Below are 17197 nucleotides of genomic sequence, written 5' to 3'. Positions count from 1 at the left end.
TCTTCGAATTGAGATATTCAAATTTTGATATTTTTTGTACTTTTTTTTACCAAAAATGAAATTAAAACTAAAACTAAATCAAAACTTAAAAAGTTTATTTCAGCTTTTAATTACTGGATCCAAAACTTTATATTAAAATTTAATTGATAATCAAAATTCATTTTAATTCTGATAAATTTTTGGACAAAATAAATCGTCTACATTTATGTTTGCTGCAAAAATTTTAATCTAGTACATACAATCTTGAGACAAACTTCATCATCTTCACCTATCTTTTTATCAATCATTAATAATAAAAAAGTAATGAAAATTTATAATTCTTATGTTATAAATATATGCATACTCAGACGGCAAAAGGCAGATAGATGCCCAGGATATGGATAAATTACATATTTGCACAAGAACAAGAAGACTGACCTTGAATCTATCAACTCAATCAAGTACTTGGATTACGATTTTTTTAACAAATAAGTTCCTCTAGTAAAAACCAAATAAAATTATAAATTAATAATTAACTTATATAAAAGATCATACTGATCATATATTATTATAAATATAACAAAAACACATCTTAAAATATCACTGTAAACAGTGGATATTTAAGCCAGACGGCATGACCTAACAGGGACACATGATAACAAATTCACCAAATAAGAAAATAAAAAGGCACTGAATAATTCAGGTTATTTAGGTCTGCTCACTCTTGACAAACATATAGAAGAATAAAATTATTATTATTAAAGGATAAAAGCACATAGTAATTAATTAGAATCAGAAGAGGTGATGGTGTTTCTTTCCATAAGCCTTCTCTTCTTCTTTCTTTGCTGCTTTCTTCTCATGATGCTCGTGGAATGCAAACCCTCCGGCTCCCACTGCCACCGCCGCTCCTATCTCCTCTTCTATCTTGTGCCTGTGCGCATGCTCCGGATCTTTCTTTGCCTTATGCTTCTCATGCTGAAATAATCGCATGTGATTAATTATAAATTTAAAAGTAAATAAAATAAAAAAGCTAAATATGAAGAAAAGGGTAGGTTTTTTTTTTTTTTTTTTTTTTTTTTTTTGTACTGATTATCACCCAATGATAAAGGGAAAATGTTCTTTAAAACGATAATTAAGATTTTTTGTCCGAGTCGTAATACTCTTTGGTATATATGAGCTTAGAAAAAAAATTAACTTGTGGGGAAACATTACCACTGAATAAGCAGTAGCTGCGGCAGCCCCTAGCTCGCCAAGGTGCTCAAGGTGCTTATGGTGCTTCTCTTCCTTCTTGTAATCCTCTTCGGTTTTAGCCAGGCCAGCTTCATAACCACCAGCTGTGGTTTCACCAGAGTAAGCAGTTTCAGAGTAGACGGTCGTTTCAGAGTAGACAGGGGTGTCAACAGGCTTTTCTTCGTCCTTGTGATGGTTGAACAAGTGGCGGTGGTGCTTCTAAGCCATTTGGGGTGGTTGTTGGTTGAGTCTATATGCTTAAAGAAGACTATATATATATATAGAAAGAGAGTAGAGGAAAAATATGTGGCAATGTTTGATAAAGGAATGTGAGGCGATGAAAGGATTTTGTGTGATGGGTCTATTTATAAGTGATAGATGGTGGCCAAAATTAGGAAATTAATTAACTCTTCTAAGACGCGTTGCACACAATAAATATTTTGGTGGACGGTGGGGATATGTGACTTTCCATGATCAGTTCCTTAATCTATGGGTTTCACGATTAAGCGAGTATCATTATATTATAATTAATTAATTATAATATAAAATTATATGAAATTCATATTTGTAACTGATAAATTTTATATAATTTTCTATAATAATTAAAAAATTATAAATTTGTAATAAACAAATTTAAATGAAATGCACCATCAAACGTTATAAAAAAATATATATCTAAGGAAGGTAGCAACAAGAACGGATCAACTTGACGAAAGAATTAGATAATGCGTGTGGCATAAGAATCAAAACTAATTATATTTATTATTATGATGTATAATTGTGCCATTTGTATATATTTATGCTGACCTTTTGGCCAAAAAAAAAAAGGTAATAACTTTAATGTAGACAGAAGAAGATTTCAATTTTCAACTAATATTTAAAGGAAAAGCGATGGCCCAGTATAAGTCAAGGCTGAAATTGGTTCAACAGAGGCAGAGATTTTGATTATGATGGTAGTTCTGATCAGCAGTTGCAAACTAAGGCAGTTGGGAACTTGGGATGGCGACTTTTAGATATATATATATATATATAAATAAGTAGGAATTAATTTACATAATGGAAAATTTAAAAAGTTTTACATTTTTTTAATTATTGATTATGTGATTAAATTATTTTTTATTTATTTTTCTTTTTTTTTTTAGATTTTAAGATCTATTAAAATCAATTGATTGATCCTCTCTCTCTCTCTCTTTCTCTCTCTCTCTCTCTCTATATATATATATATATTATATCACTCCAACTGCTATTGTTCTAGTCTACATACAACTCAATCTCAGTTTTGTTAATTTATAAATAAATAATTGAATATCATTAACAAATTTGAGTAAAATTAATATGCAATGAAATAAAAATCTCTCTAAGTCTTAAATTGTAAATCTTTCATTGATTTTTATGAATTTTAAGAAAATTGATTTAGTATATATAATATTATCTTTTAGTTTTTTATAAATTTTATGTTTCATATTTTTATATAAAAAATAATAAATCATAAAAAATTGAAATACTAAAAAAAAAGATGGAGGAAATATATTATTTCCTTAATAGTTAAGTGTATAAAAGAAACAAAATAAAATTGATTATTGTTAAATGAGTTTGGACCCAAATTCAAATCGTGTATATATGCATGTATCTCTGGATATATGTGCATCAGTATATGTAATTAATATTGCTTTAAGAAAAGAAGAAGTCAAAATCAAGTTTAATTTGCCCTAAAAAAATATCCATTGGCCTCTGAATTATGAAATGAAAATTTCGAATTCATGAAATGATATGGATGGGTAATTGTGACAATCCATTCTATCATAGTTTGTTTGAAAACTTTAGGAACTTAAGATGAAGATTTTTTATTGGAATAATTGTAGTGGATTGACTTTATGAGCAAACCTCTCTGATTTTTTTTTTCCTTTTTAAAGATATCATTTACCAATAAAAAATGGTGGAATGGAGCTGTATGGTTTAAATTATGAATTAATATCATTGAAGATAATCAATCATGTTGGAAGACGTTAATTTCCATGTTAGTGTTTGCATCTTGTTCCTCTTCCCACCAACTCTTCACATGGTTCAACTGGACCTTGCATTTTGCAACTTTGGCAATTTTTTGTATTTAATTGTGATAAGATTTGGGTTTTTTCAGATTTATCTAAATCTATTACTTTTATTTTGTGTATTTTTTAAGGATTTTTAACAATGATGGATTACTGTGATTCAGAACAAGATTATTTAAAAGCCTTGGATTTTTATTATCAAAATAACCATAACTAAATCTACCCTAAGGAGTTAACCCTAATGGACCTGAAAATCAAAAGTGTATAAAGTACCAATTTTAAAGTCTATAATCACTGCCAAATTACGACAACATCAAATGTACATATATATATTGACACCAATGTGTCTGTACATCATACAATTTAGACTGAGACTAAAGCAAACTTATCCAAAAATAAGATGAGTCTATCTTTGGTCCAAATTCACTAAATAAATGCATAAATAAGGTGGGTTAGAATAAGGAGATTGTGTTCTCACAAGCTAGAAAAGAAAAGCATGAATATGGATGGGATTGTGGTCAGATTTTGAATTCATGAAATGATATGGATGGGTAATTGTGAAAATCCATTCTATCATAGTTTGTTTGAAAACTTCGGGAACTTAAGATGAAGATTTTTTATTGGAATAATTGTAGTGGATTGACTTTATGAGCAAACCTCTATGATTTTTTTTCCTTTTTAAAGATATCATTTACCAATAAGAAATGGTGGAATGGAGCTGTATGGTTTAAATTATGAATTAATATCGTTGAAGATAATCGATCATGTTAGAAGGCGTTAATTTCCATGTGAGTGTTTGCATCTTGTTCCTCTTCCCACCAACTTTTCACATGGTTCAAATGGACCTTGCATTTTGCAACTTTGGCAATTTTTTGTATTTAATTGTGCTAAGATTTGGGTTCTTCATATTTATCTAAATTTATTACTTTTATTTTGTGTATTTTTAAGAATTTTTAACAATGATGGATTACTGTGATTCAGAACAAGATTATTTAAAAGCCTTGGATTTTTATTATCAAAATAACCATAACTAAATCTACCCTAAGGAGTTAACCCTAATGGACCTGAAAATCAAAAGTGTATAAATTACCAATTTTAAAGGCTATAATCACTACCAAATTACGACAACATCAAATGTACATATATATATTGACACCGGAGTGTTTGTACATCATACAACTTAGATTGAGACTAAAGCAAACTTATCCAAAAATAAGATGGGTTTATCTTTGGTCCAAATTCACTAAATAAATGCATAAATAAGGTGGGCTGGAATAAGGAGATTGTGTTCTCACTAGCTGGAAAAGAAAAGCATGAATATGGATGGGATTGTGGTCAGATTCATTATCATGTAATCTGCAAGAGTAAATGGGTAGATTATATTCACATGCAAATCTCATGATTTTAGGCACGATTTTAGCAATGCAATCTGAAAGTTTCCATTCTTTGAGAGATGTTCTTAGCTTATATATTTTCTATTATTATTTGGGATAAGGTAAAATAGAGTTTTCTTTATCCTTAAGCTATCTTTTAGGTTGTTTTTCAAATTTTGTATCTCTTAAGTGGATTTCCTAGAATGGTGAACTTCTATTATTTTGTATCCTTGATTAGAATTCTTAGGGTGGTGTTTCTGTATGTCTTAGTTTCTAGTCTTGGTGGTGAACTTTTATCCCTTATAATCCAATAATCATATTTTGCCATTATTTAAATTCTTGTGAGTTATCTTTTTTTGTGAGTTTTTCTGTTTACAATTAATCCTCACATCTCAAACATCAATTTTTGGCATTAAATTGATATAAGAGCTATGATAGGTCGTCGTCATCGAGCACCAGTAGTAGAGGTTGAAGCCAATATTGATGTTGCAGCAACTACCAATGTTGACCCAAGGGATGCCCTTATAAAAGAAATGCGACAATAGATCCTTCAACTACAACATCAATTGCATATGCAAGAAAAAAGAGAGGAGATAAAGAGGCAACGAAAGAGGAACGAAGAACATGAAAGAGAAACCAATCCATTCCATCTGATAACAACACCATATCTCACCCACGATAAGTTAGAGACCATCTATATAGAAACCAACTTCAACCTAGCATATTCAATCCGAAGATAGAAATTCTTGAGTTCGATGGAAAGATGCAACCTGAAGAATTCTTAGATTGGCTACACACGATGAAACATATATTTGAATACCATGTGCCCTTAAATATCGTAAGGTGAAGTTAACGGCCATCAAACTTAGAAAGCATACATTCTTTTGGTGGAAAATTTTGAAAAAACAAAGGGAAAGAGAAGGCAAGAAAAAATTACAACTTGGGAAAAGATGAAAAGAGAGTTGAAGACGAAGTATCTTTCAGACAACTTCTGGCAAGTCTCCTTAACTTGAAACAAAGGGATCTTTTGGTGGAAAAATACATTAACAAGGGAAGTAGGTTTAAAACCAATGTTTCTACCAAACCCCCTTCAAATCTACCTTTAAAGAAGGAATGACCCATTCCCTACAAACCATAACATAGTACTATCAACACTCAAACCTAAAGAGGCTTCAAGTGCCAAAGAGTTGGGCATATATATTCTAAGTGTCCAAATCTCAACATAGTTACATTGGTTGAACATGATCTTAAAGATGCTGAAGGAGAACCTATTGAAGTACCCAAGGATCTTGAATAAGGTGTTAAGGAAACCTATGGTGATCTTGAATCCTCACTTGTTATATAATACAATGTGAGTGATGTGCATGTAAAGGAAGAAGATTGATTGCACAAGAATAAATTCTACACTAAAAGCACTGCTCATGATAAGGTATGTGATGTTATAATTGATAGTGAAAGTTTTGAAAACATTATTTCCACTTTTATGGTGCAAATATTAGGCCTCAAAACAATGAATCACCCCCAACCATATAAGCTATCTTGGCTACAAAAAAAGAATAAAATCAAGGTCAGTAAGAGGTATTTGGTTCTTTTTTCCATAGGAAAGAATATCAAGCAGTGAGATCTTGTTTTACCTCAAATAAAATTTGCTTACAATCGCTCACCAAACCAAACTACTGCTTGCAGCCTTTTAAGGTGGTATATGGTAAGAATCCAATCAATTCTCTAGATTTAGTTCTTTTCCCTACTAATCAACAATTTAATGAAGGTGTAGAGGAAATGGCTAAAGGTATCAATGATTGTATGAACAAGTTAAAATTAGAATTTTACAAAAAAATGAGAAATATAAAAAGGTAATAATCATGCATCGAAGGCATGTGAAATTCAAAAAACATGATTTGGTGTGGGATTACTTGCATAAAGAAAGGTTTCCATAAGGTAAGTTTGGCAAATTACAACCTAAGGTTGATGGTCCATTTAAAGTTTTTCAATGTATTAGCTAGAATGCCTATAAGATAAAGCTTCTCGACACATATGGAGTATCTTCCACCTTCAATGTTGTTGATTTGTCTCCCTACCATGGCAAGAATACTAGTTCAGACTTGAGGATAAGTCTTTTTCAACTAGAAGAGATCGACACCAGAATGCCTGCACATTATACAACTTGGGTTGAGACTAAGATAGACTTATCCAAAAATAAAATAAGCCTATCCTTGGTCCAAATTCACTAAATAAATGCATAAATAAGGTGTGCTGGAATATGAAATTTATGTTAACACTAGCTGAAAAAGAAAAGCATGAATATGGATGGGATTATGGTCAGATTCATTATCATGTAATCTGTAAGAGTAAATGGGTAGATTATGTTCATATGCAAATCCCATGATTTTAGACATGATTCTAGCAATGCAATCTAAAAGTTTCCATGCTTGGAGGGATGTTCCAAGCCTATATATTTTCTATTATTCTTTGGTAGAAGGTAGAATAAACTTTTCTTTATCCTTAAGCAATCTTTTAGATTATTTTTCAAGTTCTGTATCTCTTAGGTGGATTTCCTAAAGTGGTGAACTTCTACTATTCTGTATCATGGATTAGAATTCTTAGAGTGGTATTTTTGTATCCCTTAGTTTGTAGTCTTAGTGGTGAACTTTTATCCCTTTTAATCCAATAATCATATTCTGCCATTATTTAAATTCTTGTGAGTTGTCTTTTTTTGTAAGTTTTTCTGTTTGCAGGTAATCTTCACATCTTAAACATCAATTCCCGGTATTATATATATTTAGGAAAATTTAACAAATGCATATTAATCTTTCCCCTGCATTTACTAAACTCAATAGTAACTTTGGAACAACCTTCAAGGTAAACGTACAAAATTAGAGGATCATGACATCCAAACTTTTTGGAGCCATTAATTCTCTATCTGTAGCAAAATCCTGGGTAGCAAGCTTTTGAATACAAGAAGAGAATTCCTTAGCCTCACATTAATGATTAAAACAAGTCAATATTCTTATTATTGAAATAAGCAACTCCTTAAAAAAATCTAAGGAGGATGATAAGAGCGTGTCGACTACAGAAAATCAACTTAATTTCTCTTTTCAAAATAAATTTTGGGTATTGTAACAAGATGTTTGTTCATTGGGTACAATTTTGAAGCAAGTAAATAGGGAGCAAATCTACTAAGACAAAGTGTAAGTAAACTGACTAATTCCAACTTTTACCACCCAAAAGGTCACTAATTAATAATGTAATATGTAGATTTTTCATTCTAGAGATTTATTAATCTAACAATTGTATTACACAACATACACAATTAAGGATGAGGAGACCAACAAAGGCCGAAACAAGAGTACTAACCTTTTCATCAATCCACATTAAAGAAGTTAGTTGATTATTCAAGATTTTGACAACCACATCTAGGGGAGTCATTTCGCCAAAGTGCCTAAGGTTCACCACCCTACACAAATTAAAAGGTAATTTTCATTTCTGCTTTTGTTGTAAAAGCTAATTAGAGTAAGTTTGATCATAAAACAAAGGGTAGTTACCTGACTAGAGTTTACAGTCTTAATAAATAGACTTGTTATGTTTCGTCATGTACCCCAATTCCCTCTCTACAACTTGTGCCTGCTCATACCTAGAAAAAAAAATGGAAGAATAAACTTCTACCCTTGCAATTAATCAATATAAATAGAAATGAAGGGCATAGTTTGATCCCTCTCCAGTTTAGCCAAGATAAGGTTCTTCAAATATAAATATGCAGGTAAAACGGACTAGAACACAACAAGACCAAGATTGGGATGAGATCTCAAACTATACTGAAGTTAAAACAAGCTAGTTCTCACATTACATCTCTTGTTAATGCAACTTCATCATCAAGAAGCAATCCACGCTCATCCTTGCAAATACATTTTACTTATTTTTCTATACTTTGCAAAGCCTTATGAACTCGAGAATGAGATGCATTATGCAATAGTCAAACATACTTTTTAAATGGTAATGGTTATGTCACATTACACATGTATAGTCATAATCATGAACAATCCAAAGATGATGATTCAAGAAGCAAGCAATGGCTTACATAATAGGGCACTTTTAAAATTTTATATTATGTGTCCATATGATCTTCAGAAAACTTAAACATTATGACACTGTGCAGACAAAATACTTCTCCATGTTTAATTGGAAAAAAACCTTATATTTGTGTATTTGAATTAGAGAGACTTTTGCTAGAAATGGGAAAACATAGCTACCAAGTAGCACTTGGAAGAACAAGCAAACAATTATGGATGCAGGTATTCTTGCAACATTTACCACCATTTATAAGAATCTAAATGTGTTTGTTTCTAGAATACTTACCCACAATACAAGATATAATAAAAAAATTCCCATAACTTTCTTGAAATATGACGAATTAAAGCTAATGGTTCTGAGTGGAATATAAACTGTGACCTTTTTTTTGGCCAAAAATATGTGTCATGAAAAGTTTAAGCATATTGAATAATAGAAAAAGAAAAAAAAAACCTATGGCATTGATTGTCAAAGTTGGTCATATCAGTGATGTTGTACCCACATACAAGATTAAACATAAAAAGCATTAACAGATATTAAAAATTAGCTAGCTTATTGTTGAAAACTTAAAAATAGCTCAATAAGATAAGAAAGCAACAATCGAAATAGTAAAATTATCAATAGCAACGACAAAAGCATCCTGTCAAACTAGAACAACATCGCTAACCAAAGTAAGCAAACAATTTCATGTAGAGTTTAAGGCTTTAAGCAATATATATTTCCATAATTATGTAGGGATTCCCCCTCCCCCCCCAAAAAAAAACCATCAATAAGAGTCAAAATTTCATCTAACCTAAACTATATTATGTTAAGAAGTTAGCACAATGTAAACCAGCAAAAAACTAATGAAATACCTCTTATTGGTGAGTTTTAATTAACTCTAGTTGTCGCTCCATGCTGGCTTGGGTCTCAACCACTTTTACCATTTCAATCTGAATTGATGCTTAGAATTAGAAGAAGAAAAATATACACAAACAAATTATGTAGCTAAATTTCAGTAAATATAAGAAGAATATAAAAAACTTGTTAGATATCAATATAAATGTTTTATCAATAAGGCATACAAATGACATTGATAAAAATGCTATCTCACAAGATAATATAATACCTCAAGCCCAAGTAGAACATCACGATTCTGCAATATTCGGCTGTCCCACTCAGTTATTACACTGGCCTGCTTTCAAAAATTTTTAGTGCACTCTTGAAGTTCAGCATTTCTTTCATTGATGATCTTTACCCAAAGGAAAAAAAAAGCTTATTAGCTCAATGGCAACCATAAATTAGAATGCAAATGGGGAAGAGATGAAATAGGCATCTTGGATCTATTAAAAGTTATTGCTCATCTTTCTTCCTCGTAGGAAGAGAAATTTGAAAAAAGCTAAAGAATGAAGATGGCAAGGTTTGGAGGCAAATTCGTCCAACTTGTTTGCTGTGCACATACTTGAGATATGAATGCCTCACATTCTGTGTGAAAGTAGAGATAAAAAACAATATTCTCTTATTAAAAAAATCCTCAAATATATAGAGAACTTGATATTTATAAAAAAAAAAAAAAAACTCATAAATCAAGATACAATAATCTAAACATAGAAACAAATAAAAAAGTAAAAATATAAATCCTAACAAATCAAGAAATTGATCCTGATTTGAAATCCCAACGAATCAGGAAATTGATTTTAATATAATATATAATCTGTCAACACACTTTTTGAAGTTGAAAAATAGATATTTATTATTCTCAACTTATCAACAAAAGTCTGAAAATTTAGTTTATGTAGTCCTTTTGTTAGGATATCTATTACTTGTTGCTTTGTAGAATCATAGGTCATACAAATCACTCCCATATCAATCTTTTTAGCCTTGAATTGATAAAATATTTTGAAAATGACAAAATAAAAATTCACTAAAATTGAGTTGAAATGATTTGAACTTAATTTAAATACTTTTCTAACTTTGTATCCAATCAAAAATGTGTTCAATTTATCTAGCATAGTTTTAAAATATAATTGGGTTAAATAGCACAAAAGGGATCGATCTCATTTTTAAAAAGATCGATTGATTTTTTGGCCAAAAAAGAGTTTCATGCAATTCTAGTGAAAACCAATCGATCCCTTCCTTATATGGATTGATTGGTTCAAGGTTTTTATAGATAGGATTGATCCCTTCATGAAAGGATCAATTAGTCTTTTACACAAAATAAAAATTTAGTTTCAAAATTTTAAAAAGGATCGATCACCTAGACTAGGTGATTGATCACCTGGCAATGGGATTGATTGGTACCAATTATGGATCAATTGGTTGTGCCTATTCACATAAAAATTTGTTTGTATTTTAACTAACTAAATCAATGCCCCTTATGAAGGGATCAATCCCTTCACGCTCAAAATACTTGCAACGATTATTTTTGTCTAAAATTTACAGAGGCTCCAAATAATTAATGCAAGCAACGGTTATCTTTTACTCTCAATATATAAATGAAGGCCTCCTACCATATTTGAAGGTACTTAGAGCTAAGGAAACTTATTGCTTTCATTTACCATACTTTCCAAGCATTAAAAAGCATCTTAGTGTGAGAAAAATGTATAAATTCTTGTTGTATATGATTTTCTCTTAATATTCTTCTTAATCTTGATTTGTACTTCAAATTAACAAACACCCAACCTTAGAGAAGTTCTTTGAATTTGCAAAATACTTCAAAAACTTGTATTGTGAGGTTGTGAGCTTAAGGGAGAGGATAACCCTTGAAAGATTATGTTGTTGATTGTATAGAGTTTTGAAGAGCTAGGTTGTAATATTCAACACATAGTGGATTGAACTTCTTGGCAAGTGAGGCTAAGGAAAGGCCTAACCTTTATAAATTTTAGTGTTTGATTTTCTATCTTTATCTTTTGCTTTTAAGATCATTAGTACTCATATTTGTTGTGTTTATTTACTTAGAAAAATTGATTTGTGAATTTTATGCTTATTGAATTTTGAATTTGGTTAAATTTATTACTAACAAATTTACCCTTCTCTTAGTTTAATTCAAGTATTTGAACTAACAATTAGTATCAGAGATATTACTTTTATTTTATAGATCTAAAAACCTAAGAGTGATCTTGAAAATAGCTCAAATAAATATAGTGATCAATGTGGAGCAACCATCTTTAAGCTACAACAAATATGGTAGGCAACAAGAAATGTGTCTCAATATAAATGAAATGGTTGCTACATCTCTTAGAGGTGAAGGCCAATCCATTGTAAGACGTTGTCTTTTTGTTTGTGACAACTACTCATATTGAAAAACTAGGATGAAATTGTTTATTCAAGCCAATGACTATGAAATTTGGAGGATTATTGTAAATGGTCCTAAAATTCCAACAAAAATGGTGGATGGTAGAGAGATGGTCAAGTAAAAAAGTAAATGAGATGTCACTGATATAAAGATGGCTTAACTCAATGTCAAGGCAATGCATACCCTATTTTGTGCATTACAACCTAGTGAGTACAGTAGAATTTGTTTATGTGAAAATGCAAAGAAAATTTAAGACAAGTTTGCCATCATTCATGAAGGTACTAATCAAATGAAAGAAATCACAATTGGCATACTTACTCATGATTATAAGCTATTAAAGATGAAATCAAAAGAAACCATTAGTAAAATGAGAAATCATTTCACCAACATCATTAATGGTTTGAAGGTTCTTGGAAAGACTTACTTAAATATGGAGATAGTGAAAAAAATTCTAAATAGTCTACCAAAGAGTTGGAAAGCTAAGGTGACAGCCATTAAAGAGTCTACAGATTTTCACACATTTTCTTTAGATGAACTCATGGATTCTATCTTTATCCATGAGAAGAAGCTCAAAAGAAGATAAGAACCAAATGCTCTTTAAGGGGGTGTGAGTTCTCGAGGTTTAATGAGGGATAGGGGGCCAATATAAGGTTCAAGTACCAGCACCCATCGCACATCATGTGCACACACCCCCCCGACCCCCCGATCGCCGAAACCCCAATGTCGTCAGTCAGGTTCTCCGACAATGCTCCGACGATGGTGCCTCGGCAAAGAAAAATACGGCACCAGCACATGCCCGAGCCCAGCATGTGCTACCGTAACCCTCGGTCTGATCCAATCTTAGACTGGCAATGAACTCCATATGCTTAGACTAGGAATGAACTCCGTATGCCTAAGTCAACCCATGAAATGAGCGTGCAGGCGCTCAGCCGGCCAGAAGTGCAGGATGCGTAAGCCAGGGATCGGTCGAGTCCCTCTCTGGGTGCTGCCGATCCTGCTATCGTAACCCTCGATCTGGTCCAATCTTAGACTGGGAATGAACTCCGTACGCCTAAGCCAATCGACAAAACGAGCGGGTGGGCAGGCGGGTGGGCACTACTCCGGCCAGAGAGACAGGATGCACAAGCCGTAGATCGATAGGGTGGTAGGTGGGTTTAGGCACATCTTCATATTTCAGTGTGCCAATTCCTTTTTTATGGCTTGTAAATTCATACAATGGTCCCTTAAGCCTTCACGTGAAGTTTCATGGCAAGACGAATCATTTTCTATTTTTCATGATTTACGAAACTTTTTGCGGTTCGAGATTTTTTAAAATTTTTTCGGAAGGGTTTTTGCCACAAACATGGTAGACATGATCCTTGTATTTTTGTTGGCATGCATAAAAAAATTAAGCTAAAAACACGAAGTGTCCAAGATTTTGTGACCATTTGAAAAAAGTGTCCCCATTCCAGACACTTTAATGGCTACTGGCAGTAAACCTGTAAAATCTCAAATGCTCTTTAAGGGGGTGTGAGTTCTCGAGGTTTGATGAGGGATAGGGGGCCAATATAAGGGCCAAGTACCAGCACCCATCGCACATCATGTGCGCACACCAAGGGCCTCCGATCGTCAGAACCCCAATGCCATCGGTCAGGTTCTCCGGCGATGCTCCGATAATGCTGCCCCGAGGAAGAAAAATCGACACACCCTCGGTCTGATCCGATCTTAGACTGGGAATGAACTTCGTATGCTTAGACTGAAAATGAACTCTGTATGCCTAAGTTAACCCATGACACGGGCATGCGGGCGCTCAACCGGTTAGAGGGGCGGGATGCGCAAGTCGGGGGTCGGTCGGCTCGCCCTCTGCGTGCTGCCGATCTTTCTACCGTAACCCTCAGTTTGGTCTGATCTTAGACTGAGAATGAACTCTGTATGCCTAAGCCAATCGACGAAACGAGCAGGCGGGCGGACGGGCACTACGTCGGCCAGAGAGACAGGATGCGCAAGCCGTCGATTGATAGGGTGGTAGGTGGGTTTAGGCACATCTTCATATTTCTATGTGCCAATGCCATTTTTATGGCTTGTAAATTCATACAATGGTCCCTTAAGCCTTCACGTGAAGTTTCAAGGCAAGATGACTCGTTTTCTATTTTTCATGATTTTTAAAACTTTTTACGGTTCAAGATTTTTTAAAATTTTTTCGGAAGAAGTTTTGGCCCCAGACTTGGTAGACGTGATCCTTGTATTTTTTTTGGCTTGCACAAAAAAATTCAGCTAAAAACTCGAAGGGTACAAGATTTTGTGACCATTTGAAAAAAGTGTCCCCATTTCAAACACTTTAACGGCTACTAGCAGCAAACCTATAAAGTCTCAAATGCTCTTTAAGGGGGTGTGGGTTCTCGAGGTTTGATGAGGGATATGGGGCCAATATAAGGGCCAAGTACCAGCAGCCATCGCACATCCTGTGCGCACACCCCCCTGACCCCCTCCGATCATCGGAACCCCAATCCGGGCGGTCAGGTTCTCCGGCGATGCTCTGACGATGGTGCCCCGATGAAGAAAAATGCAGCACCAGCACATGCTCGAGCCCAGCATGTGCTGCCGCAATCCTCGGTCTGGTCCGATCTTAGACTGGGAATGAACTCTGTATGCTTAGACTGGGAATGAACTCTGTATGCCTAAGTCAACCCATGAAACGAGTGTGCGGGCGCTCAGCCGGCCAGAGGGGCGGGATGCGCAAGTCAAGGATCGATCGGGTCCCACTCTACGTGCTGCTGATCCTGCTGCCATAACCCCTGGTCTGGTCTGATCTTAGACTGGGAATGAACTCCGTATGCCTTAGCAAACCGACGAAATGAGCGGGCGAGTGGGCGGGCACTACGCCGGCCAGAGAGACGGGATGCACAAGCCGTGGATCGATAGGGTGGTAGGTGAGTTTAGGAACATCTTCATATTTCTCCATGCCAATGCCATTTTTATGGCTTGTAAATTCATACAATGGTCCCTTAAGCCTTTATGTGAAGTTTCATGGTAAAACGACTCGTTTTTTATTTTTCACGATTTTTAAAACTTTTTACGGTTTGGTATTTTTTAAAATTTTTTCGGAAGGGGTTTTAGCCCCAAACTTGGTAGACGTGATCCTTGTATTTTTTTTAGCATGCACAAAAAAATTCAGCTAAAAATTCAAAGTGTACAAGATTTTGTGACCATTTGAAAAAAATGTACCCATTTCAGACACTTTAATGGCTACTGGCAGCAAACTTGTAAAATCTCAAATGCTCTTTAAGGGGGAGTGAGTTCTCGAGGTTTGATGAGGGATAGGGGGCCAATATAAGGGCCTAGTTCCAGCACCCATCACGCAACATGTGCGCACACCCCCTCCGGCCCCACCGATCGTCGGAACCCTAATGTCACCGGTCAGGTTCTACGGTAATGCTCCGGCGATGGTGCCCCGACGAAGAAATATGTGGCACCAGCACATGCCCCAGCGCCGCATGTGCTACCGCAACCCTTAGTTCGATCCGATCTTAGACTGGGAATGAACTCCGTATGCCTAAGTCAACCCACGAAATGACCGTGCGGGCGCTCAGCCGGCCAGACAGGCGGGATGCACAAGTCGGGGATCGACCGGGTCCCCCATTGTGTGCTGTCGATCCTACTGCCACAACCCTCGGTCTGGTTTGATCTTAGGCTGGGAATGAACTCCATACACCTAAGCCAACTGACGAAATGAGCGGGTGGGCGGGCGGGCACTACGCCGTCCAGAGAGACAGGATGCGTAAGCGGTGGATCGATAGGGTGGTAGGTGGGTTTAGGCACAACTTCATATTTCTGCGTGCCAATGCCATTTTTATGGCTTGTAAATTCCTACAATGGTCCCATAAGCCTTCACGTGAAGTTTCATGGCGAGATGACTTGTTTTCTATTTTTCACGATTTTTTAAACTTTTTACGGTTTGAGATTTTTTAAAATTTTTTCGAAAGGATTTTTGGCCCCAAACTTGGTAGATGTGATCCTTGTATTTTTGTTGGCATGCACAAAACAAGTCAGCTAAAAACTCAAAGTGTACAAGATTTTGTGACCATTTGAAAAAAGTGTCCCCATTTCAAACACTTTAAGGGCTACTAGCCGCAAACATGTAAAATTTCAAATGCTCTTTAAGGGGGTGTGAGTTCTCGAGGTTTGATGAGGGACAGGGGGCCAATATAAGGGCCAAGTACCAGCACCCATCACATATCATGTGCGCACACCCCCCCGACCCCCCCGATCGCCAGAACCCTAATGTCGGGGATCGGCTGGGTCCCCCTTTGCGTGCTACCGATCCTGCTGCCGCAACCCTCGGTCTGATCTGATCTTAGACTAGGAATGAACTCCGTATGCTTAAACTAGGAATGAACTCCGTATGCCTAAGTCAACCCATGAAACGAGCGTGCGGGCGCTCAGCCGGCCAGAGGGGCGGGATGCGCAAGCCGGGGATCGACCGGGTCCCCCTCTGCATGCTGCCGATCCTGTTGCCACAACCCTCCATCCGGTCTGATCTTAAACTAGGAATGAACTCTATATGCCTAAGCCAACCGACAAAACGAGCGGGCGGGCGGGCGGGCACTACGCCGGCCAGAGAGACGGGATGTGCAAGCCGTGGATAGATAGAGTGGTAGGTGGGTTTATGCACATCTTCATATTTTTGCATGCCAATGCCATTTTTATGGCTTGTTAATTCAAACAATGGTCCCTTAAGCCTTCACGTGAAGTTTCATGGCAAGACGACTCATTTTCTGTTTTTCACCATTTTTGAAACTTTTTACGGTTCAAGATTTTTTAAAATTTTTTCGGATGGAGTTTTGGCCCAAAACTTGGTAGACATGATCCTTGTCTTTTTGTTGGCATGCACAACAAAATTCAGCTAACAACTCAAAGTGTACAAGATTTTGTGACCATTTGAAAAAAGTGTCCCCATTTCAGACACTTTAATGACTACTGGCAGCAAACCTGTAAAATCTCAAATGCTCATTTAGGGGGTGTGAGTTCTCGAGGTTTGATGAGGGATAGGGGGCCAATATAAGGGCCAAGTACCAGCACCCATCGCACATCATGTGCACACACCCCCCGGCCCCTCCGATCGTCGGAACCGCAATGCCGCCGGTCAGGTTCTCCGGTGATGCTCCGATGATGGTGCGACGGCGAAGAAAAATGTGGCACTAGCACATGCCCGAGCCCAGCATGTGCTGCCGCAACCCTCGGTCTGGTCC

At 35.5% G+C, this 17197-nt stretch overlaps 1 protein-coding gene and 1 pseudogene across 1 annotated transcript; both read right to left on the bottom strand.

The window, feature by feature from the left end:
* Positions 1-511: 511 nt before the first annotated feature.
* On the bottom strand, positions 512-5324 carry LOC111310720 (uncharacterized). The gene is made up of 3 exons (XM_089744447.1): positions 5268-5324; positions 1192-1428; positions 512-954 (listed from the first exon to the last, which is right to left on the bottom strand). Exons 1-3 carry the CDS (start codon positions 5322-5324, stop codon positions 772-774), a joined length of 477 nt encoding a protein of 158 aa, XP_089600573.1. The 3' UTR covers positions 512-771.
* A 2147-nt stretch (positions 5325-7471) lies between these two features.
* LOC111310719 (uncharacterized) overlaps positions 7472-17197 on the bottom strand; it is a 54956-nt pseudogene continuing 45230 nt past the window's right edge.

Source organism: Durio zibethinus, chromosome 1 (genome assembly GCF_047325235.1).
Source record: "Durio zibethinus cultivar Kanyao isolate XHJ-2024 chromosome 1, ASM4732523v1, whole genome shotgun sequence".
NCBI classification, from domain to species: domain Eukaryota; kingdom Viridiplantae; phylum Streptophyta; class Magnoliopsida; order Malvales; family Malvaceae; genus Durio; species Durio zibethinus.
Note: the sequence above shows the minus strand (reverse complement) of the source record. Positions and strands in the feature narration are given on the sequence as shown.